The sequence below is a fragment of the Semicossyphus pulcher genome, unplaced genomic scaffold (genome assembly GCF_022749685.1).
Source record: "Semicossyphus pulcher isolate SPU_LCO1_2020_fin unplaced genomic scaffold, fSemPul1.0.p SCAF_16, whole genome shotgun sequence".
NCBI lineage: Eukaryota > Metazoa > Chordata > Actinopteri > Labriformes > Labridae > Semicossyphus > Semicossyphus pulcher.
The window spans coordinates 407,385-423,631 of NW_027211670.1; the positions used below are offsets into that span (position 1 = coordinate 407,385).

At 40.4% G+C, this 16,247-nt stretch overlaps 1 protein-coding gene across 2 annotated transcripts; it reads left to right on the plus strand.

Annotated features, from left to right (window-relative positions):
* The first annotated feature begins 1,103 nt into the window (after positions 1 to 1,103).
* On the plus strand, positions 1,104 to 16,115 carry tdrkh (tudor and KH domain containing). 2 transcript variants are annotated; one of them, XM_069665138.1, is made up of 15 exons: positions 1,104 to 1,142; positions 2,056 to 2,205; positions 5,793 to 5,953; positions 6,098 to 6,192; positions 7,564 to 7,765; positions 7,988 to 8,127; positions 8,216 to 8,534; positions 8,619 to 8,785; positions 8,894 to 9,069; positions 10,601 to 10,665; positions 10,755 to 10,906; positions 11,002 to 11,112; positions 12,025 to 12,079; positions 15,326 to 15,405; positions 15,478 to 16,115. In XM_069665138.1, the coding sequence occupies exons 2-14, from the start codon at positions 2,141 to 2,143 to the stop codon at positions 15,379 to 15,381; spliced, it is 1,764 nt and encodes a 587-aa protein (XP_069521239.1). In that variant the 5' UTR covers positions 1,104 to 1,142; positions 2,056 to 2,140; the 3' UTR covers positions 15,382 to 15,405; positions 15,478 to 16,115. The 2 variants fall into 2 exon arrangements, with proteins under 2 accessions (XP_069521239.1, XP_069521240.1); XM_069665139.1 differs by having other exon boundaries at positions 6,101 to 6,192.
* Positions 16,116 to 16,247: the final 132 nt, after the last annotated feature.

The following is a 16,247-nucleotide window of genomic DNA, read 5'->3' on the forward strand; positions in this document are numbered from 1 at the left end:
ACCAGACACACAGTCAGCCATGTTGAAGACATAAAGTCATTATTCGAGCTCTTCATATAACCATCAATTGAAAATATTGTACTTGAGATGATAATTTTAGAGGGGTATGTGTAGTTGGAAAGACTTGGATGTGATCAACTCGCAAGCCTACATTGGCTTCCTCATTTTGGCAGGAGTTCACAAGTCAAGTTGTTTCCCACATGCCCACACCACGAGAAGTATCAAAGTTCTCGTGGGAATAGTTGTCCCCCCCCCCTGTTATGTATCAGCTCAGAAGTATCAACTCTGCGGTGGGGATGTTAGGTCACACACACAGACAGACAAGTTTTACAAAGCTAAAACAGCTTGGGGTCAAATTGACCCCAGAGGAACACCAATGCCTGGAAATGGAAATCAGGAAAAGTCATGAAATATGAAGCAAAAAAAAAAAAGTCAACTATTATTTTTTGAATGATAAACATTGAATGGGGTCAAATTGACCCCAAGTATAACAGGAGGGTTAAGTTGAGTTGTTTTTATTCATGAAATAGTTCGATTTTTGGGAGGGGAAATTGGTGCTAATGTGAGTAGAAGGCACAGCTGTAATGGCTTTACCTTAAAATCCGCTCAGTCTTGTCTATTAACTTTTATATGCAGTTCTGATCCCTACTAATCATTATTGAAATGTTTTGTTGTTAAATGACACATTCACATAATATAATTTGAGTCTTGTTTTTTATGGATTTTTCATGGTTCACCCTAATAAAACTGCACACACAGTACAAACACTTGTGGGAGTGAATCAGTCGCAGCTGATTTCCCCTCGTGCCCCGCGCATGAGTCACAGAAGTTGCTAACGGAGCATCTACTGGCATAAATATCAAGCGGAAAAATGCTTCCTGCTGACCTTTCAAATTAAATGTTATAATTAAACTTTCAGTCACGTTTCTGATTCATTGAAGTCATAATTAATGGTTTATCTAGGAGACAGTTTAGTGATAAAAAAAATCAACATTGCTGTTTTACTTTGTTCTAAGTGACTTCAAAGGACACATCTTGTGTAAATATTATTGGAAAATACCGTTTCCGGTGTGGTCACAGAATCTTCCGCTAGCTTGACAGTTGTTGCAGTCGGGGTCGATTCGAAAGAGGGCGAGGAGTCTGTAAGTGTCATACCTGCACGTGTACTAACTATTCATTTTTATATGCCTATAGGCTTTACAGAAAATCTAAAGGCTGTGTTTACAGTATGTGCGCTTGTTAAGGACGATCGGTCACCTTTTCCTAAATGTTTGACTTGCTTGCATGTGTCAACCAGCAGCTAGCCAATGTTAGCTTGGCTAGCCAAAGGAGAAAGTGTGTTTGCGGTCGTTTTGATAACTCGTCAGACATTGTTAAATCTTTATCGACCTTTTCTATCTTATGCAGGCTAAAATGCCATTTTGTCGAGAAGATATTTAAATCCATGATGTGATGGTTTATAGTCTAGAAAAAGCCAAGGTTATCAATCCAGACAGCCGCATTGATAGTGTTTCCTTTGATGTCGTGACGTGACCCGACGCGAAACTCCATTTAAAAATCTTAACATTTTGACATGATTTGCTTGTGCTCAAGTATAGTTTAGCTTTTAAACATGACTGATCACAATGTAAGTATTAGTACGGAAACTCTTCAATTCGGTGTCATTTCTATTAGGATATATCCACTATCCAGTTATTGTTATCAAAAAACATCTTGCCATCAGCAGACTAGTCTTTGGCATTGGTTCATACGGTATGTACCTCCATAAAACATACCGCGTTAAATTAAATTGCTATTTCTAACCAGGAAAACTGTTAAGCAGACTAAAAGAAGGATCCAGTTTCGGTCCAATTTTCAAGACAGAGATCCGTATAATGTTTTAATTTAGGTCTGTTTTGCATATTCTTACCACAGTGAAAAAGTGTCTAAGCAAGTAAGTCTGTCGTGATTTATTTTGCAATGCTCTCCACAAATTGACATAAAAGGGCAATGTGACTGCTGTCATGGAGTGACTTGAAATGCTGAAACTTTCCTCCCCCTCTACCTGTTTGTCAGTAGTCTTGAACTTGGATGTAAACCCAAAAAATAAAACAGCCGGGATCGGAGAAGACTTGTGTCTTATTGTCACGATTCTTCCGAGATGGACGTTGGAGTGTCCAAGTCCCATGTGTTTCTCAACTACAGCCCCAGAGCCCTCTTCTCCCAGTGAGACACACATCTGCATGGTGGTGCTGTGTGCTCCACGGGGTCCTGCCTGGTCCCAATACTCTTCACTGTTGGCTTACCTCCAGTGCATTCATTCTGTTTGTGTGAGCTGTAGTTTTAGCAGTGTGACCTTAAAAGCCTCAGAAAGAATTGGATGCCAGTGTTCATTGATTAATGGAATGGCTGGAGGTCGCCCAACTACAGTAAATGGTATTCAATGTGTGCAGCAGCTTTCAGTGCGTGACATCCTGCAGTTAGAGTCAGGGCTGCTGCATTTTGGCTTGGTGCATTTAAAAGAAGCGCAGTGCTGTGTGCGTTTGTACTAAACTAAATGTTTAATCATTTAGGTAGCTATACTGCGTGTATGTGACTGCTTGTGCACGTTTTTGCAGGCTAATGACTTTGGCAAATGATGTAGTCCGAGGTAATGAAGGGCTACATTGTAAAAATCTCTCCCCACTGTGTCTGAAGACCTCAAGTGAGATCCCTGACAAAAACAGGGAGCACTTACAGTTCTCTCTCATTCACCTGAAGGGTAATTGTGGTACTTTTAAACCTAGACCCCGTTTTTATATATTTTTGGGCATTAATGACTAATAGCTTTAACAGTTTTGGAATTGCTCCAGTCCAATCCTCTGGGGACAAAATCACCTGATTAAATAGCTTGTTTTCCTGGCTGTCAGCTGAAGTTATCTACTGGAACAAGTGGTCTTTAGTCATTTAGACCCCAAAATATGTGAGAGTAGGAAACGGGTTTAAAAATACCACAATTATCCCTTACGAGGATATACTTAATACTCTATCAACATTTTTTTTTCTCATTACCACAGCAGCGCTGAGATAGAAAAGTGGCCGATATGCCACTGCATGTGACGGTATTTTCCAATAGTATGTGTCTGCAGCAATGACTGTATATATAGATGGACAACGCATCTCCATCTGCTCCCATTGTACGAAATTGATGCCAAAATAGCCCCTGTGATAGGCGCTGCCATCTTGCGATGGTGACGTCATATGGAGCCTGCGCAGTGGAGATCGGGGAGTGAAGCAGCCGTAGCCACTTCCGCTAACCCAAACACACACTTAACTGAAAAAACAGCAAGGATCCCGCACACAGCGGAGTGTTTAACAGCAGAATGGCTTCTCTGTGTTGGTCTGAGGTTAACGTTCACAGTAATGGAAACTTCAATGACTGTAGTGATTGTTTTGGTTACGTTTCTACTCGCGGATCGTCCTCCGCTCTGCTCACCTGGAACTGATTGGCTGCAGGAGCCGAATTTGTCAACAGAGCTGTCAATCATCATTTTGACAGCATCAAATAACTCATTAAAAATAAACTTGTCAGAAAAATGAATGCTTGGACGTGAATCACCATGATAATAACTAACTATAATGACAGAAACCATGTTTGAGAAAAATTTATCGGGCGTGTATTTTGATTTTATAGTTTGACTCATGTCCCATCTGTTAACTTGGAGGAGGCGGGCTTTATGACCTATACTGCAGCCAGTCAGCAGGGGGCGCCTAAATGTTTTGGCTTCACTTTTAGGGAGCTGTTATGTCGTCCACCTTCTTATACAGTCTATGGTCTGCAGTTTCAGGAACACAATTCTGGGACTGCATATCTAGGACGTATCTGTGTTTTTTTGCGACAGTGCCACCTATTGGACGAATATAAAACGGCAACTAAGGCAGTGTTCTACCAAAATACCACTTGTATACATACATACATATTATAGTTTTAAAGATTTATTACACCCAAATACTAAGTCTAAATGTTTTAAAGGACTATTATACCAAAATTATCATTTCTAACAACAGTTTTAAAGTTTAATTACACCCAAATGATAATTCTATAAAACGCTTGAAGGTTTATTACAACCAAATACTAATTCTATAAACATTAAAAAGGTTTATTACACTCAATATATTTTTGTATAAATGCATGTATAGCATCCACAGTTTCGAGAGAACAAGATATGAAAATAGAATCTTTATTTACAGTAAAAAAAATGCAAATGTACAATGAATGCTGCGTGGCTCTGAACAGACAAATATCTAGAGATCAGCACGAGCTGCTGGCCCCCTAGTGGCATACTGTCGGCCATGGCGCATGCTGCTGAACTACCAGAACATGCAGTGGCACATGCCTCTCAATCTCTTAATCTCCCCGTACTATCTATGCTGCTTTTGTATCTCACCACTGTGCTTTCAATCATATCACATTCTTCTGTTCTTCATCAGCAGATAGAGGATTGTTTTTGCACTTCATCATGGATGTTGCATGACATGAAAACATGACAAACTCTATCTGATGATGAAGATGATGTGATGTGATCAAAAGCTCCAGAACAGCTACTAAAATGGACTGTTGTTTAATATGTGGCAGATGTGGTTTAATGGCCAACAATAAGTTTTTTCTCTGACAGAAGTGGCCCTTGAGTGAGAGTTTTTTTGTTCCCAAGGTGAATAATGATCTTTGTTATGCCACAGTACTATTACACAGATCAAAAGTACTAAATGAATAACAAGCATATTGTTATTTCTGTGAAAGGCAAGGATTAAATTAATTGGAGTTCCACAGAGAAAAATCTGTAAAAAGAAAAATGTTTGAGAACACCTGATCTACCGTTTTGAATTCAGGCTGGCTTATGCTTTGAGTTTTGTGCTGCATGACTGTACAGCTGCCCAGCAAGAACAACAAAACACTGAGGATGGTCCATGACATCGGCTAATGCATTCTGATTCCCCTGAAATCATTTCAAATGTTTTCAAGAGCAGTAACAGATGTCTGATTTGTTGCAAAGGCGTTTCATCACAGGTCATTAAATGTGTCTTTCGGTATTTTTAAACTGAGTATTTTTACATATTTCAGGGTCTTAAGTTTTGGAGTTGCTCCAGTAGATTGATATAGCAGACAGTCACGTTATGGCTGTAAGGTAATCCTTGGAAGTAAATGTGCACAATCAAAGTAGGCCCACTGAAGGTTTTTGTAAGATACAGGCAAAACATTGTTGAGTGGTAAGTCTCTAATAACCTTTCAGAAAGTTTCCCTACAGAGATTTTTTATGATGTATGGTCTTTTTTTGGAAACCAGAAACGGCTGTTACATCTTTCTTCAAAGCCACCAGAGTCCTTTAACAAAAACAGTCATTTTACTACGCAGAACTTGAGACTGATTCGGGTAGTTTTTTGGTTTTATTGTGTGACTGTAGAGATTGAATTGCTTAGTTCGGAGCAAACACAACATTGTTTTAATACACATTAACACAAACAAACCAACCCACTGAGGCAGTGGCAGACGATCAACTACTGTTGAGGTAAAATTAATGTTTTTGTCAATGGACTCTGGTGGCTCTACAGAGAGTGATGTAACAGCTGTTTCTGATTGAAAAAAGCACATTATTATTTAAATAAATCATTACAATCTGAGCCTGTCAGTGGCAGAAACAGTCACTCCAACACTTTTTATACCTTCTAGTCATTTAGACCCCAAAATATGCAAAAAGGGCCCAGTTTTAAAAACGTAAACAGTCACAGACCTGTTTCTGTCAGTGGAAGGAGACTTGTCTTATGTCTGTGTTAAGGTGGAGCCTCCCGCTGGGTGCACAGCGTATCATGGACGCCGTGAAGGAGGGTCACAAGAGCAGCCTGAGCTCGGGAAAAATGGTGGCTCTGGCTGCGGGGCTTTCTGTCGGGGCCACTGTGGGCTACATCGTCTACCGCCACATAAACAGCACCAGCAACAGTGAGTCTCTGCTGATGAATGTACTATTGTTAACCAATTTTACACCTAGCACATTTGTATATTTTTGCGTACACATGTACATATATTGTTGGAGTTTCAGTTTTTTCTCTGTTGACCTTATCTGTGTGTCTGTTCTTTTATCAGCAGGTCAGGGGCCCGACACTGAGGTGTCCAAGATGACCCTTCCTGTAGAAGTTTACAGGAACATTTCCAGATACCAAGCCAAGTTTTTGGAGCTGGTGAGTAGTTCAGAATCAGATGAAGACTTTCCGTCTGCACAAAGGAGTTAAAGTAGTTGACAATATTATAATGGCTTCTCATATATGTATAAAGTATCATCCACATAAATCTGAGTATTTCTATCAAGAAGAGCTTTTGGAAAACATTTTCTTTTAATTGGCTTAGAGTTGCAACTGATAAATATTTTCATAAGCGTTGTCAGATAGTGGAAAATGCCCATCATTTCCCAGGGTTAGGGTTAGGGTTAGGGTTACACATTTACTGTAAAATTCAGTGTATAAGACGCACTTCTTTTTGTATTTTTCCAAAAGTCTTTATTGGTTTTACACAGGAATAAGTAATAACACAATTTAGTTCACAATGAGTTTATTTTTTAATTAATTTATCTGCAAATTAAATTAAAATCTACCTTCTTTTTTTTTCTAAATCGCTGAATTCAAACAACTCTTTTGCTTAGGCCTAACTCTTTCTCTCCAAAGTAATAATCTCATTTCAAGATTTTAATTTAAATAAATGATAAGTCACTATCTATCGCCGAATCAATCGCCACAATGGTGATTGAGCCTATGGCCCACTGATGAAAGTTTTTGCATTTGCGGTATAAAGTATTATTACAGACTGGGTGTCTGTGGCGACATTCGCGGAAAAAATCACAAGCAGCGCCCAGTTAGTGACGCGTTTCCCATCAGCCAGCAGTGGTTGGTCTGCCAGAGAGGGTAGGCGGAGCTAAGCGGCTGCTTTTCCGCTCTCTGCAAGTGTTGCGAGTAAACAGTAATCTACTATGGCTGAACAAACAAAGAAAAGATGGATGACTACAGACACAACTTCAAAAAGAAGTGAAAATCCAAAGAAAAAGAAACAAACTCGACTATTTATTTAACTAACTATTAGATCACATAACCAGTCAGTCAAGTGAAATCAATTTATATGCATAGCCACGAGATTTGCCTAAAAGGGCCTTACAATCTCTTTGACAAAATGTACCTCATTCAAACATTTCATATCATTTCATAATATTATTTTAAATTGCGCAATTCTTTTTTTTATCTTGACTCAGACTGTCTTCACAATGGTTTTATTCTTAGTAACTTTCCATTTTCTGCTACATCAAGAAGACACACTCTCCTGATGGAGTTCAAAGTCTGATCTAATTTTATCACTGGGGAGATTTTCATTTTTGGGGTCTAAATAATTCATAAGTACGACAGGTTTTAGAGTAGCTCCCCTGAAAACAAACCATATCCAGCAGGATTTAAAGTTTATGTTTCCAATCTAACTCTCTGCTCTTCTTCTTTCTTTCTCTCTCTCTCTCTCTCTCTCTCTCTCTCTCTCTCTCTCTCTCTCTCTCTCTCTCTCTCTCTCTCTCTCAGGTGACCCAGAAATCTGGAGCTCATATCAGGGTTCTGTCAGACTCAGGGGAGGCGGGATGTAAGACGGCTGTGTGTTTCGTGCTGCAGGGCTCTAAGGAACAGGTCCTGCTGGCCCGCTGTGTGCTTGAGAACCTGGTCACTGAATGTGAACCTGTGACCGAGGCTTTGGAGGTTCCTCAGACCGCCATTGGACGTATTATAGGTAACTACCAGATGTTTTAATTCCTAGACCTTAAATTTATCAGCAACTATTTTGATAATTGATTTCTTGTCTTGTTTTGAGGAAAAATAAGCTAAAATTCCAGCTTTTGACATGTTAATATTTTGCATTTCCTTTACTCCTCTAGGACAGCAAACTGAATGTCTTTGGTTTGTGCACAAAACAAGACGTGCGTGTTGACACCTGTGTGTGGTTGTGTTGCAGGCCGTGGTGGAGAGAGTTTGAAACTGATCACCAGGACCACAGGGGTTAAAGTTTTTTGTTCCAAAGAGAAGACACACGGTCCTTTTGCAAAGGGCAACATGACGATCACAGGGACCAGACAGGAAGTGAAACAAGCCAAGGTGAAGAGGATGCTCTTATTTGGATAAAACATGTGTAGTCAATGTTATTGAGAATTAATATAACTCCTACTTTGTGATGTGTTTGTAGGAGCTGATTCTAGAAAAGGTCAAAGAGGACATGATGGTGAGGATGAAGATCTCACAGTCGTCTGCTCTGCGGAAGAAACGTGGTCATACTGCTGTGAACGAAAGCACGGATGGTACAGAGACTGAAGTACCAGAGGGCTTGAACAACAATGGTCCCTACTCACAGACAGAGAAAAACGGGCTCATCCATGCCAACAGGACCACGGAAGAGACGGAAGACATTTATGACAAGATGGAGGAGCTGCAGGTCACAAGCCCAGCTAACGAGCTGGAGGAGAGCGTCTCCACAGAGTCTCTCTCTGAAGTCTCCAAGTTTGAAAGTGAGTTTCCAAAGTTTTCACACTGCAACCATATCATACACACAAGACATATACGATATTTAATTTCCTCTTTGTGTTGTCCAGTTCCCAGTCCGGACCTGAGCTTCCAGCCTGATGAACACCTGGAGGTTTATGTTTCTGCTTACGAGAACCCGAACCACTTCTGGATTCAGATTCTCGGGGTTCGCTCCCTGCAGCTGGACAAACTGACGGAGGAGATGAACCGCTTCTACAGCAATGGCAACCCTGCTGTAAGGACAACTCTGATGAAAATTATCTTAATGTCGGACGGGCAGTGTCAAAGTTCGTCCACCAAGTGACCTCTGGTGTGTAACTCTGACTGACTTTCTGTTTTCCAGGAGCAGAGGGTGGAGACCGTTGTGGTGGGGGACATTGTGGCCGCTCCGTATAGAGACCATGGCACATGGAACAGGGCGAGGGTGCTGGGAGTCCTGAGCTCTGGACTGGTGGATCTTTACTATGTTGACTTCGGGGACAATGGGGGGCTGCCCAGGGAGAACCTCTGCCGCATGAGGTAAGAGAGAAAAATCCATACATGACCGTCAAACATGTCACAGAGACAAAAGCCTGCTGGCCTTAATGTGATCCCCGGGCTGGGAAGTAAGATTAAATTTGGATAGATGACACACGTTCACCAAAGTCAGTCAAATATCCAACCTATTAGCTTCACCGAGATGCTATACCGAGCTTGAGAACGGCGATTTTGTGGTGCGTTTGTGTAATATTTTTAACAAGAGGTGCCGAGCATCTGCTCTTTTCACTCTCACCTCGTCTGCATTTATTTTGAAGGAACCATCTGGCAGTTGCTTGTGATAACGATTGGGAGCTCAAGGCATGTAACAAGACAAATTCACTCGACGCTGTGTCGTGAATGCCGTTCAGCGTTTAGATTTCCCAACTTCCTTGAATGCATCAGAAACGATGGCTCCAACCTCTGTTCAACAAACTTGTCATGTTAAAGTAGTTTTCTTCTCCTCTTGAGGACAGACCTGACAAAGCTTCATGTTGACTTGTTACTAATCTGCAGCAAACTGAAGAGCCGTTAATTAAAGTCAATCACAAGAAAGTCTGTTTCTTTTTCTGCTTCATCCCGCTGAAGTAAGCCAGAGTGCAGCCTCTGTGTAACTTCCTGTTTACAGTGAAACTGAGACTCGGCACGAACAGATGAGCGGGCGCTCCTCCGGGGAAGGAATGAACCAAGAGATGACGCGATTATTTAGCAGACATATCTGGAGGGGAGAATTTACCTTCACTTTGATCGGAACACACGGTCGCTTCTCAAGCTGCTTACTGGGCTGGAAGTCCTGATTGCTAAACGCTGGCAAACAGCCCCCTCACCGGACATTATGTCAGTGCTGAAGAGTGTTGAAGAGACACTGACTTTTAACCTGAAACTACTTTGTGGTTTTTTTTTCAGGTTTCCAAAAAGTTTACTTTAACGACAGAATGCAGCCTTAAAAATATTTAACAGACACGTTTAGCACATGTTAAAAATCTTTATTTTCAAGGTCTCAAGAACCCTCTGATTTCTTCAGAGCTCCATTATTGTCAGGCTTCTCCTCAAACTGGCAGCATTATCAACTTGTATTTTGTAATAAATGTCCATTGATTAATATAGAAAACATAATTATGGTAATATTTTTGCCACATCACCCAGTCCTACTGGGAGGAAAGCCACCTAATTATTAAATAGTCCAAATGAAATGATTGGACAGCTTTATAACCGATCTGGGACGGCCACAAATGCCAGATTTTTTCTTTTATTCATCATCATATTCAGAATGTAAAGATAACTTAAAATTACCTCTAAAGTGCCTACCCTATAGCTTTAAGTGATTGTAGATGATCTCTTAGTACTCTCCAAGTACTCCTTCCTTTGTCCTCCTGTCATAAAACTGTGTACCGTGAGCTTTAGCTGGAACCCAGGCTTCCGATGTGCTCTATTGCAGCTGCAGAGTGCATATCATTTTATGTGTGTTGCATCAATTAAACATGATCCAGCTCAGTTATTAACCGCTTCTGCTTTTGCTGCATTAACATTTCAGGAGCGACTTCCTCAGCTTGCCATTTCAAGCTATTGAGTGCAACTTAGCAGGAGTCAGACCAAAAGGTAAACTCTTGACTTTATAACTTCATCACTAAGGAAAAAAAAACACCACTCTGAAGTCTTAATTGATTTGTTTTTCTGATGTTGCTCAGGTGATGTGTGGACTGAGGACTCTCTGGATGACTTTGAGCAGCTGACGTATTGTGCCTCCTGGAGACCCCTGCAGGCCAAACTGTGCAGCTACTCTCACTCTGACATGTCCTCCTGGCCCAGCGTCAAGCTCTATGACAACAGTGAGGGCAAGGTCAGCCAGCTTTTTACTACTCATTCATCGGTTTGTATCTCACCCTGTCTGCTGTATCTTTACTCACATCTTTGTAAAACACATGTCTGTCCCAGACTGTGGATATCGGGGAGGAGCTCATACGGCGGGGTCATGCTGTCAGCTTCCAGGATGTGGTGAACGGGAAGACTGAGGGTGAAAATCTCGGCTGTCTGCAGAGGATGCTGGTGAGTTTTTTTTTGTAACACTGCTTATAAAAAGTAAATAATACAGTAGAACTTTTGACTGCATTATTTTCTGGGCTGCTTTCTTTGCCCCTGCTTAATAACTTTAAACCAGATTTTCATTCTTGTCAGAATAAAAGGGATTTTTTATCGTAATTCATGAGACACTCAAAGGATAATTTTATCGCTATTGAATCCCAAGAATGGTCAATTGAGAGACAGTTGTAGTGCAACAAGTTGGATGAAGATTTTTTTTCTAAAGTCACAACCAAACACTCATCTTCCAGATTTCTGAATTCTATCTTTTAAATTGGATATGTTCAGGTTCAAACTGTTGAACAAAACAAGTCTTAAAACTCTTAGGCTGGAGATACTTGCTTTCAACTATGCGTTCATGGACGCATGATGGCTGCCACGTGCTCCCTGCGTCCGTTTGGAGCATCTGCTGTGCACGTCCTCAAAAATTAACACTAGCGTCTGCGAGATGCAATATTCACATGAACAGTAGGGGCAGTGTAGAGGCAAAGGGGATGTGACAGTGACAACATTGGTAGAGAGTTTTGAAGACAAACTGATAGATTTATCTGATTGACCATTCCAGGTATCAGTATATATCCAGTCAAGCTATTAAATGTTGAAATGGCTTTCCATATCTCTCCATGTTAAACAGTGTGTAACTAATGATGATGCTCTGACACGTAAAGTCAATGATGAGCTAGAAAGCATGTTGATGTCTAAATTTGAGGATGTTTCCTCTTTTTGATTTCATAAAACCTTTTATAGCAAGAACGATTCAAATTCAGTTAACGGAACTACTTACAAACTTTCCTGCTAATACAATTTAGGAAGGGAAAGTTAGATTATTGAATTTTCTTCTGTATTAACACTCTTATATCTTCATTTCCTGTCCTGTAGGACGATGTTATCGGAGCATCATCAGAGCTGAGTCTCTCCTGTATCAGCTTATCAGGTGAGTGAAACAAAAAGACAAAAGTTACACAATCAATGCAGATTTCTGTCTTTACATATAAAACTGTTCTTCTTGGGGTGGGGTCGTTTGAAGGCGCTTGTCAACAGAGTAAAGATTGGTCATGTGATCTGACTCCACCTATATGTTACCCACATATCATTAAATCCATGGAGCTCCCTTATGTCAATATGTCTACAGTGACTCACAGCTTTGCCCACTTGAGCCCAGCTGAAATGATGCCCATTGTTCAGTCATCAGCCACGCTAACCCACACAACCAACCACCTTTATTCTGACATCTCTGTGCCAAACCCACAACTTCCTCTTCCCTCCTCCACTCCCTGTTCTTCGAGCTCCTCGTTCACTTGGGATTTAACCAGCGAGGAAGTGACTGGGAGCAGCTCCCTCTTAGAAACAAGTAGTTATGACGGAGACACAGAGAATGAACCGTTGAGTTCAGATAGAACTCCAGAGAGCTTTTACTCCTGTCAGACCACAAGCACAGAGGAGGAAATCACAACCTCCTCATCTGCCCGCTCCCACACGAGCCAGGACTCCAGTCACAGTGATGAGTATGAGGAGAATATTAGGCCAAAAGGAGGAGATGACAATGTGATTGTTTTGAGGGAGAGCAGCTCTCTTGATGACAGCAGCTGCAGCAGTGATATTATTTACAGCGAGTCTTGTGGAGACGTATTTCAGCCTGATGTTAGAGATCAGCTTGAAGTAAGTAACAGACCACTGCCACCACATGTGCTCACAGTACAAGTGAATAAACTAGGAGGTGAGGCTCATAGTGATCAGTTGCAGCTGGAACGGAAGGATACAGGGTGGAAAACACTGGATAAAGATATGATGGGAGCTGGTGAGATGCCATGTTCAGACGCAGCAGGTGAATCAGTTTATATAGAATCAGAAGAAGTAGTGGACAGATCACCTGAGCACGATGTGACGACCTACCAAGCCTCCAACGGAAAAAAGGAACAGAAAAGTGGAAGTAACACCTTCACAGACCAAAAGTAAACAGTACAAGCAGATGCCAGAATAAACCCGTGCCCATTTACAACAAGTTGCACAGGTACAAGTGAATGTTTAAAGTGAACTCATTAAACTTTGAAGGGTAATTTAGGTATTTTTAACTTGGGCCACCTTTTAAAAAAAACATTTTTTATACGACAGTGTATTAGGGCCATTTTAAATAAAAATATTTAAAAAATAAAAACCAGAGCCAGAGGCGAAGAGTTAGATTCTGAGAAAATTAGCCAGAAAAAAAAACCTCAAATATTTCTGAGATTAATCATTAATTTGCCAGAAAAAAATGGCAAATTTATAAGCATGAAACCTCTCCAGACACCCAGCCAAGCGCACAACGCACTTAATATAGTAGTCAGCCACAACCTTGGGGTCATTGATTTAAAGGGACCATATCTCTTGAATGGATATTCTCATATTTTCATGGGTTTCAGATTTTTGGGTGTTTATTGTTCACAGTGAAAAAGTGGAAACCGCATAATTCCGTGTTTTTCCAGAAAACAATAATAAAAATAACAATAATTTTTAAAAAGGTTGCCTCTGAAACGGCCGTTCAGAACAGCTGCAGGTTTCTACGTAGAACCTTGCTTTCGCTGAAATCAACAAATCGTCATTCACCGTCATTCACCTAAGGCCGCCTTTTTGCACTAGCTTGTAGTCAAGTTGTTGTCAAGATTTTAACTTACCATTCTGATACCTCCTGGCGATTCTGGCTCGTACATATAAGGCCGAATAACCGATCCTAGAACAGCCATGTATTCTACAACTTTGCCCGCTCCCCCACGTGGGATAACACATGTGGGGGAGTGGCTACGTGGTCACTCCAAATACGGTCAGCCAATCGTGGCTAAGGTCCAACCTTTGAATGGCAGGACGGCTTGTTCGTTTCAGGAGGAAGGACATTTTCAAATATGTGTAAAAAAATTTAAATTAAACAAACTTTACCAACGTGATTCAAAAACATTAGAATAAATGAAAATTGATTGCATAGCTAGAATATGTCCCCTTTAAAGTAGTTGGTTTATTTTGTGTCTGTAATGCCGGTTTGTTTCCTTCTAGTATCCGTCATGAGGTCGTAGGGTAACTTTCATGTGTGATGGTAACCCCTGGGGCAAACGGGGAGCATAGAAACGTGTTCTCGCAGCAGAGGGTCGCTCAGTCTTTCTCCTCTATGAAGTCTGCTTCTTGTGTGCAGGAAAAATAGGCTAAATGTGTGCCGAGTGAAAGCAGTAGTGCAAGCAAATTTAAGACTTTATTATCTCATAAAATTATTTATGTTCTGACAAATAATTTTTGGCAGATTTACAACTTTAACCTTGGAATTTTTGAGTTTTTTCTCGGAATATTACTCTTCTCCTCTGGCTGTGTTTTGTTCGCCGTTGTATTTAAATGACTTTTACATCCATAAAGTTTTGAAATTCCTCCAGTAGATTCCCTTAGCCAACAGCAGGAAAACAGTCCCTAACGGCAGCAACCTCATCCTTTGCTCTATCTGAAGCAACCAGACTCCATTGACAAAACAGTACTCTTATGTCAGAGTACACAGGAGTTGTTTAGTTATTGTTTCCTTGTTCGGTTAGTTTTTTTGTGTTACACAGAAGTGCTCTTGATTCCAAACTAACCATTTAAAACACCAAAGTCAAACTATAACACAAACAAACTGATCAAGGCAGTGGAAGACCAGCATGTTCTGCGACGTAAAATTACTGTTTTTGTCACTGGAGTCTGGTGGCTTTGAAGGAGATAGATATAACAGCTGTTTCTGCCGTCATAAAAACATCTTCCTCTTTTAAAAAAAGGTCTATCTCCTTTTTGTAATGTTGTCAGACACTTAGAATAACAATCTGAGCTTGTCTGTGACAAAAACAAGAACATTTATTGGACATTTATATTCCCAGAAATGTAAAAAAAAAAAAGGCCCAGGTTTAAAGATATCCAGAACGTCCCTCTAATTCACATGATTTGGGTGAGTAATGCAAGAACTGAAAGCATTATTAGGCACGGGTTTCTGTTTCAAGCACATGGTCCGGGATTATTGTAATCCACATAAATTCCCTCAGATTCCTCACGGGTGGCACTGGAACCTGGATCCTGGATCCTGGTACCTGGATCCTGGACACTGTAAATGAAATATCGGCTGAATAAGGTTCAAATTGTCGGTATACTGATTTTTGTTTGTCTATTAAGTGGAGTGTTTTTCCTTTTTGTACTTCAGAAGCTGCCTCCATCTCAGGAAGCGTCGAAGATGGCGTAGAGGATGAGCTGCTCTGAGACCAAAGACGTAAACAAATAAAGGTATAGTTTTCTCCAAATAATTAAATTTAAGAAGCATTATTCTGTTAAAACTAATGACCTCTCCTCTTTCAGCACTGACCATCCAACTCCTCAGCATCCATTCAATTGAAGGGGGGTGTTTCCTTGTCTGACCCAAACTCAACCACATAAATCCTCATCATAAAGCCTTACCTACTTGACAAGCGGGCGGCGGTTCTTCCAGCCATATTCACTTTATTGTTGTTACTTCGGTACATGATTAAATGTTATGTTTCGCCTTTATGCTGTTCTGTTGTACTTAATGCTGCTTTGCCTAAATGTGTCGTTAATATATTTTGTATTCTAGAAATGGAGAGGAACAAAAAAAGAAAGCCAGTATTATTTTTTTGAAAAGCACTGTGATATTTTTCAGTGAAACCAGAAGGCAGCTGGTGAGCTACAAAGGTCTAGTTTATTTCTCTACATGTATGTAAATGAAGATTTAATGGTCTATATATTTGGCTCCTCAAGTTATTATATTTTGGAAAGGAAACCCTAAAGTATTATTGATTGTGTTCAGAATAAAAATGTGGCATCTACTGTATCTAAAGACAAAGGAAAGTCGTAGTTTGTCTTCAGAGGTGTAATAGAATGCACTATATATAATAAAGGATTTATTTTATGTCACAAGAGTTGTCTTGATCTATAACTTTGTACTGCTGTCCATACTCTTAATGTTTATTTCAAAATAAAGGTGGATTTTTTTCACAAATAGGAGGTTTCGTTTTACCTCAAGGATAAATCTGAATTGCTTGTAGACATAATGTGCATGCATCAGGTGGTATTAAGTAGATACAAGTCTTTAAGTTGAAACAAGTTTAAAA

Bases quoted from the DNA above. Each gene is read 5' to 3' on its own strand.
- tdrkh (XM_069665138.1), top strand. From the start codon at position 2,141: ATGGACGTTGGAGTGTCCAAGTCCCATGTGTTTCTCAACTACAGCCCC. The intron at 6,193-7,563 runs GTGAGTAGTTCA...TCTCTCTCTCAG, and splicing joins AAGCCAAGTTTTTGGAGCTG to GTGACCCAGAAATCTGGAGC. The intron at 8,786-8,893 runs GTAAGGACAACT...TCTGTTTTCCAG, and splicing joins ACAGCAATGGCAACCCTGCT to GAGCAGAGGGTGGAGACCGT.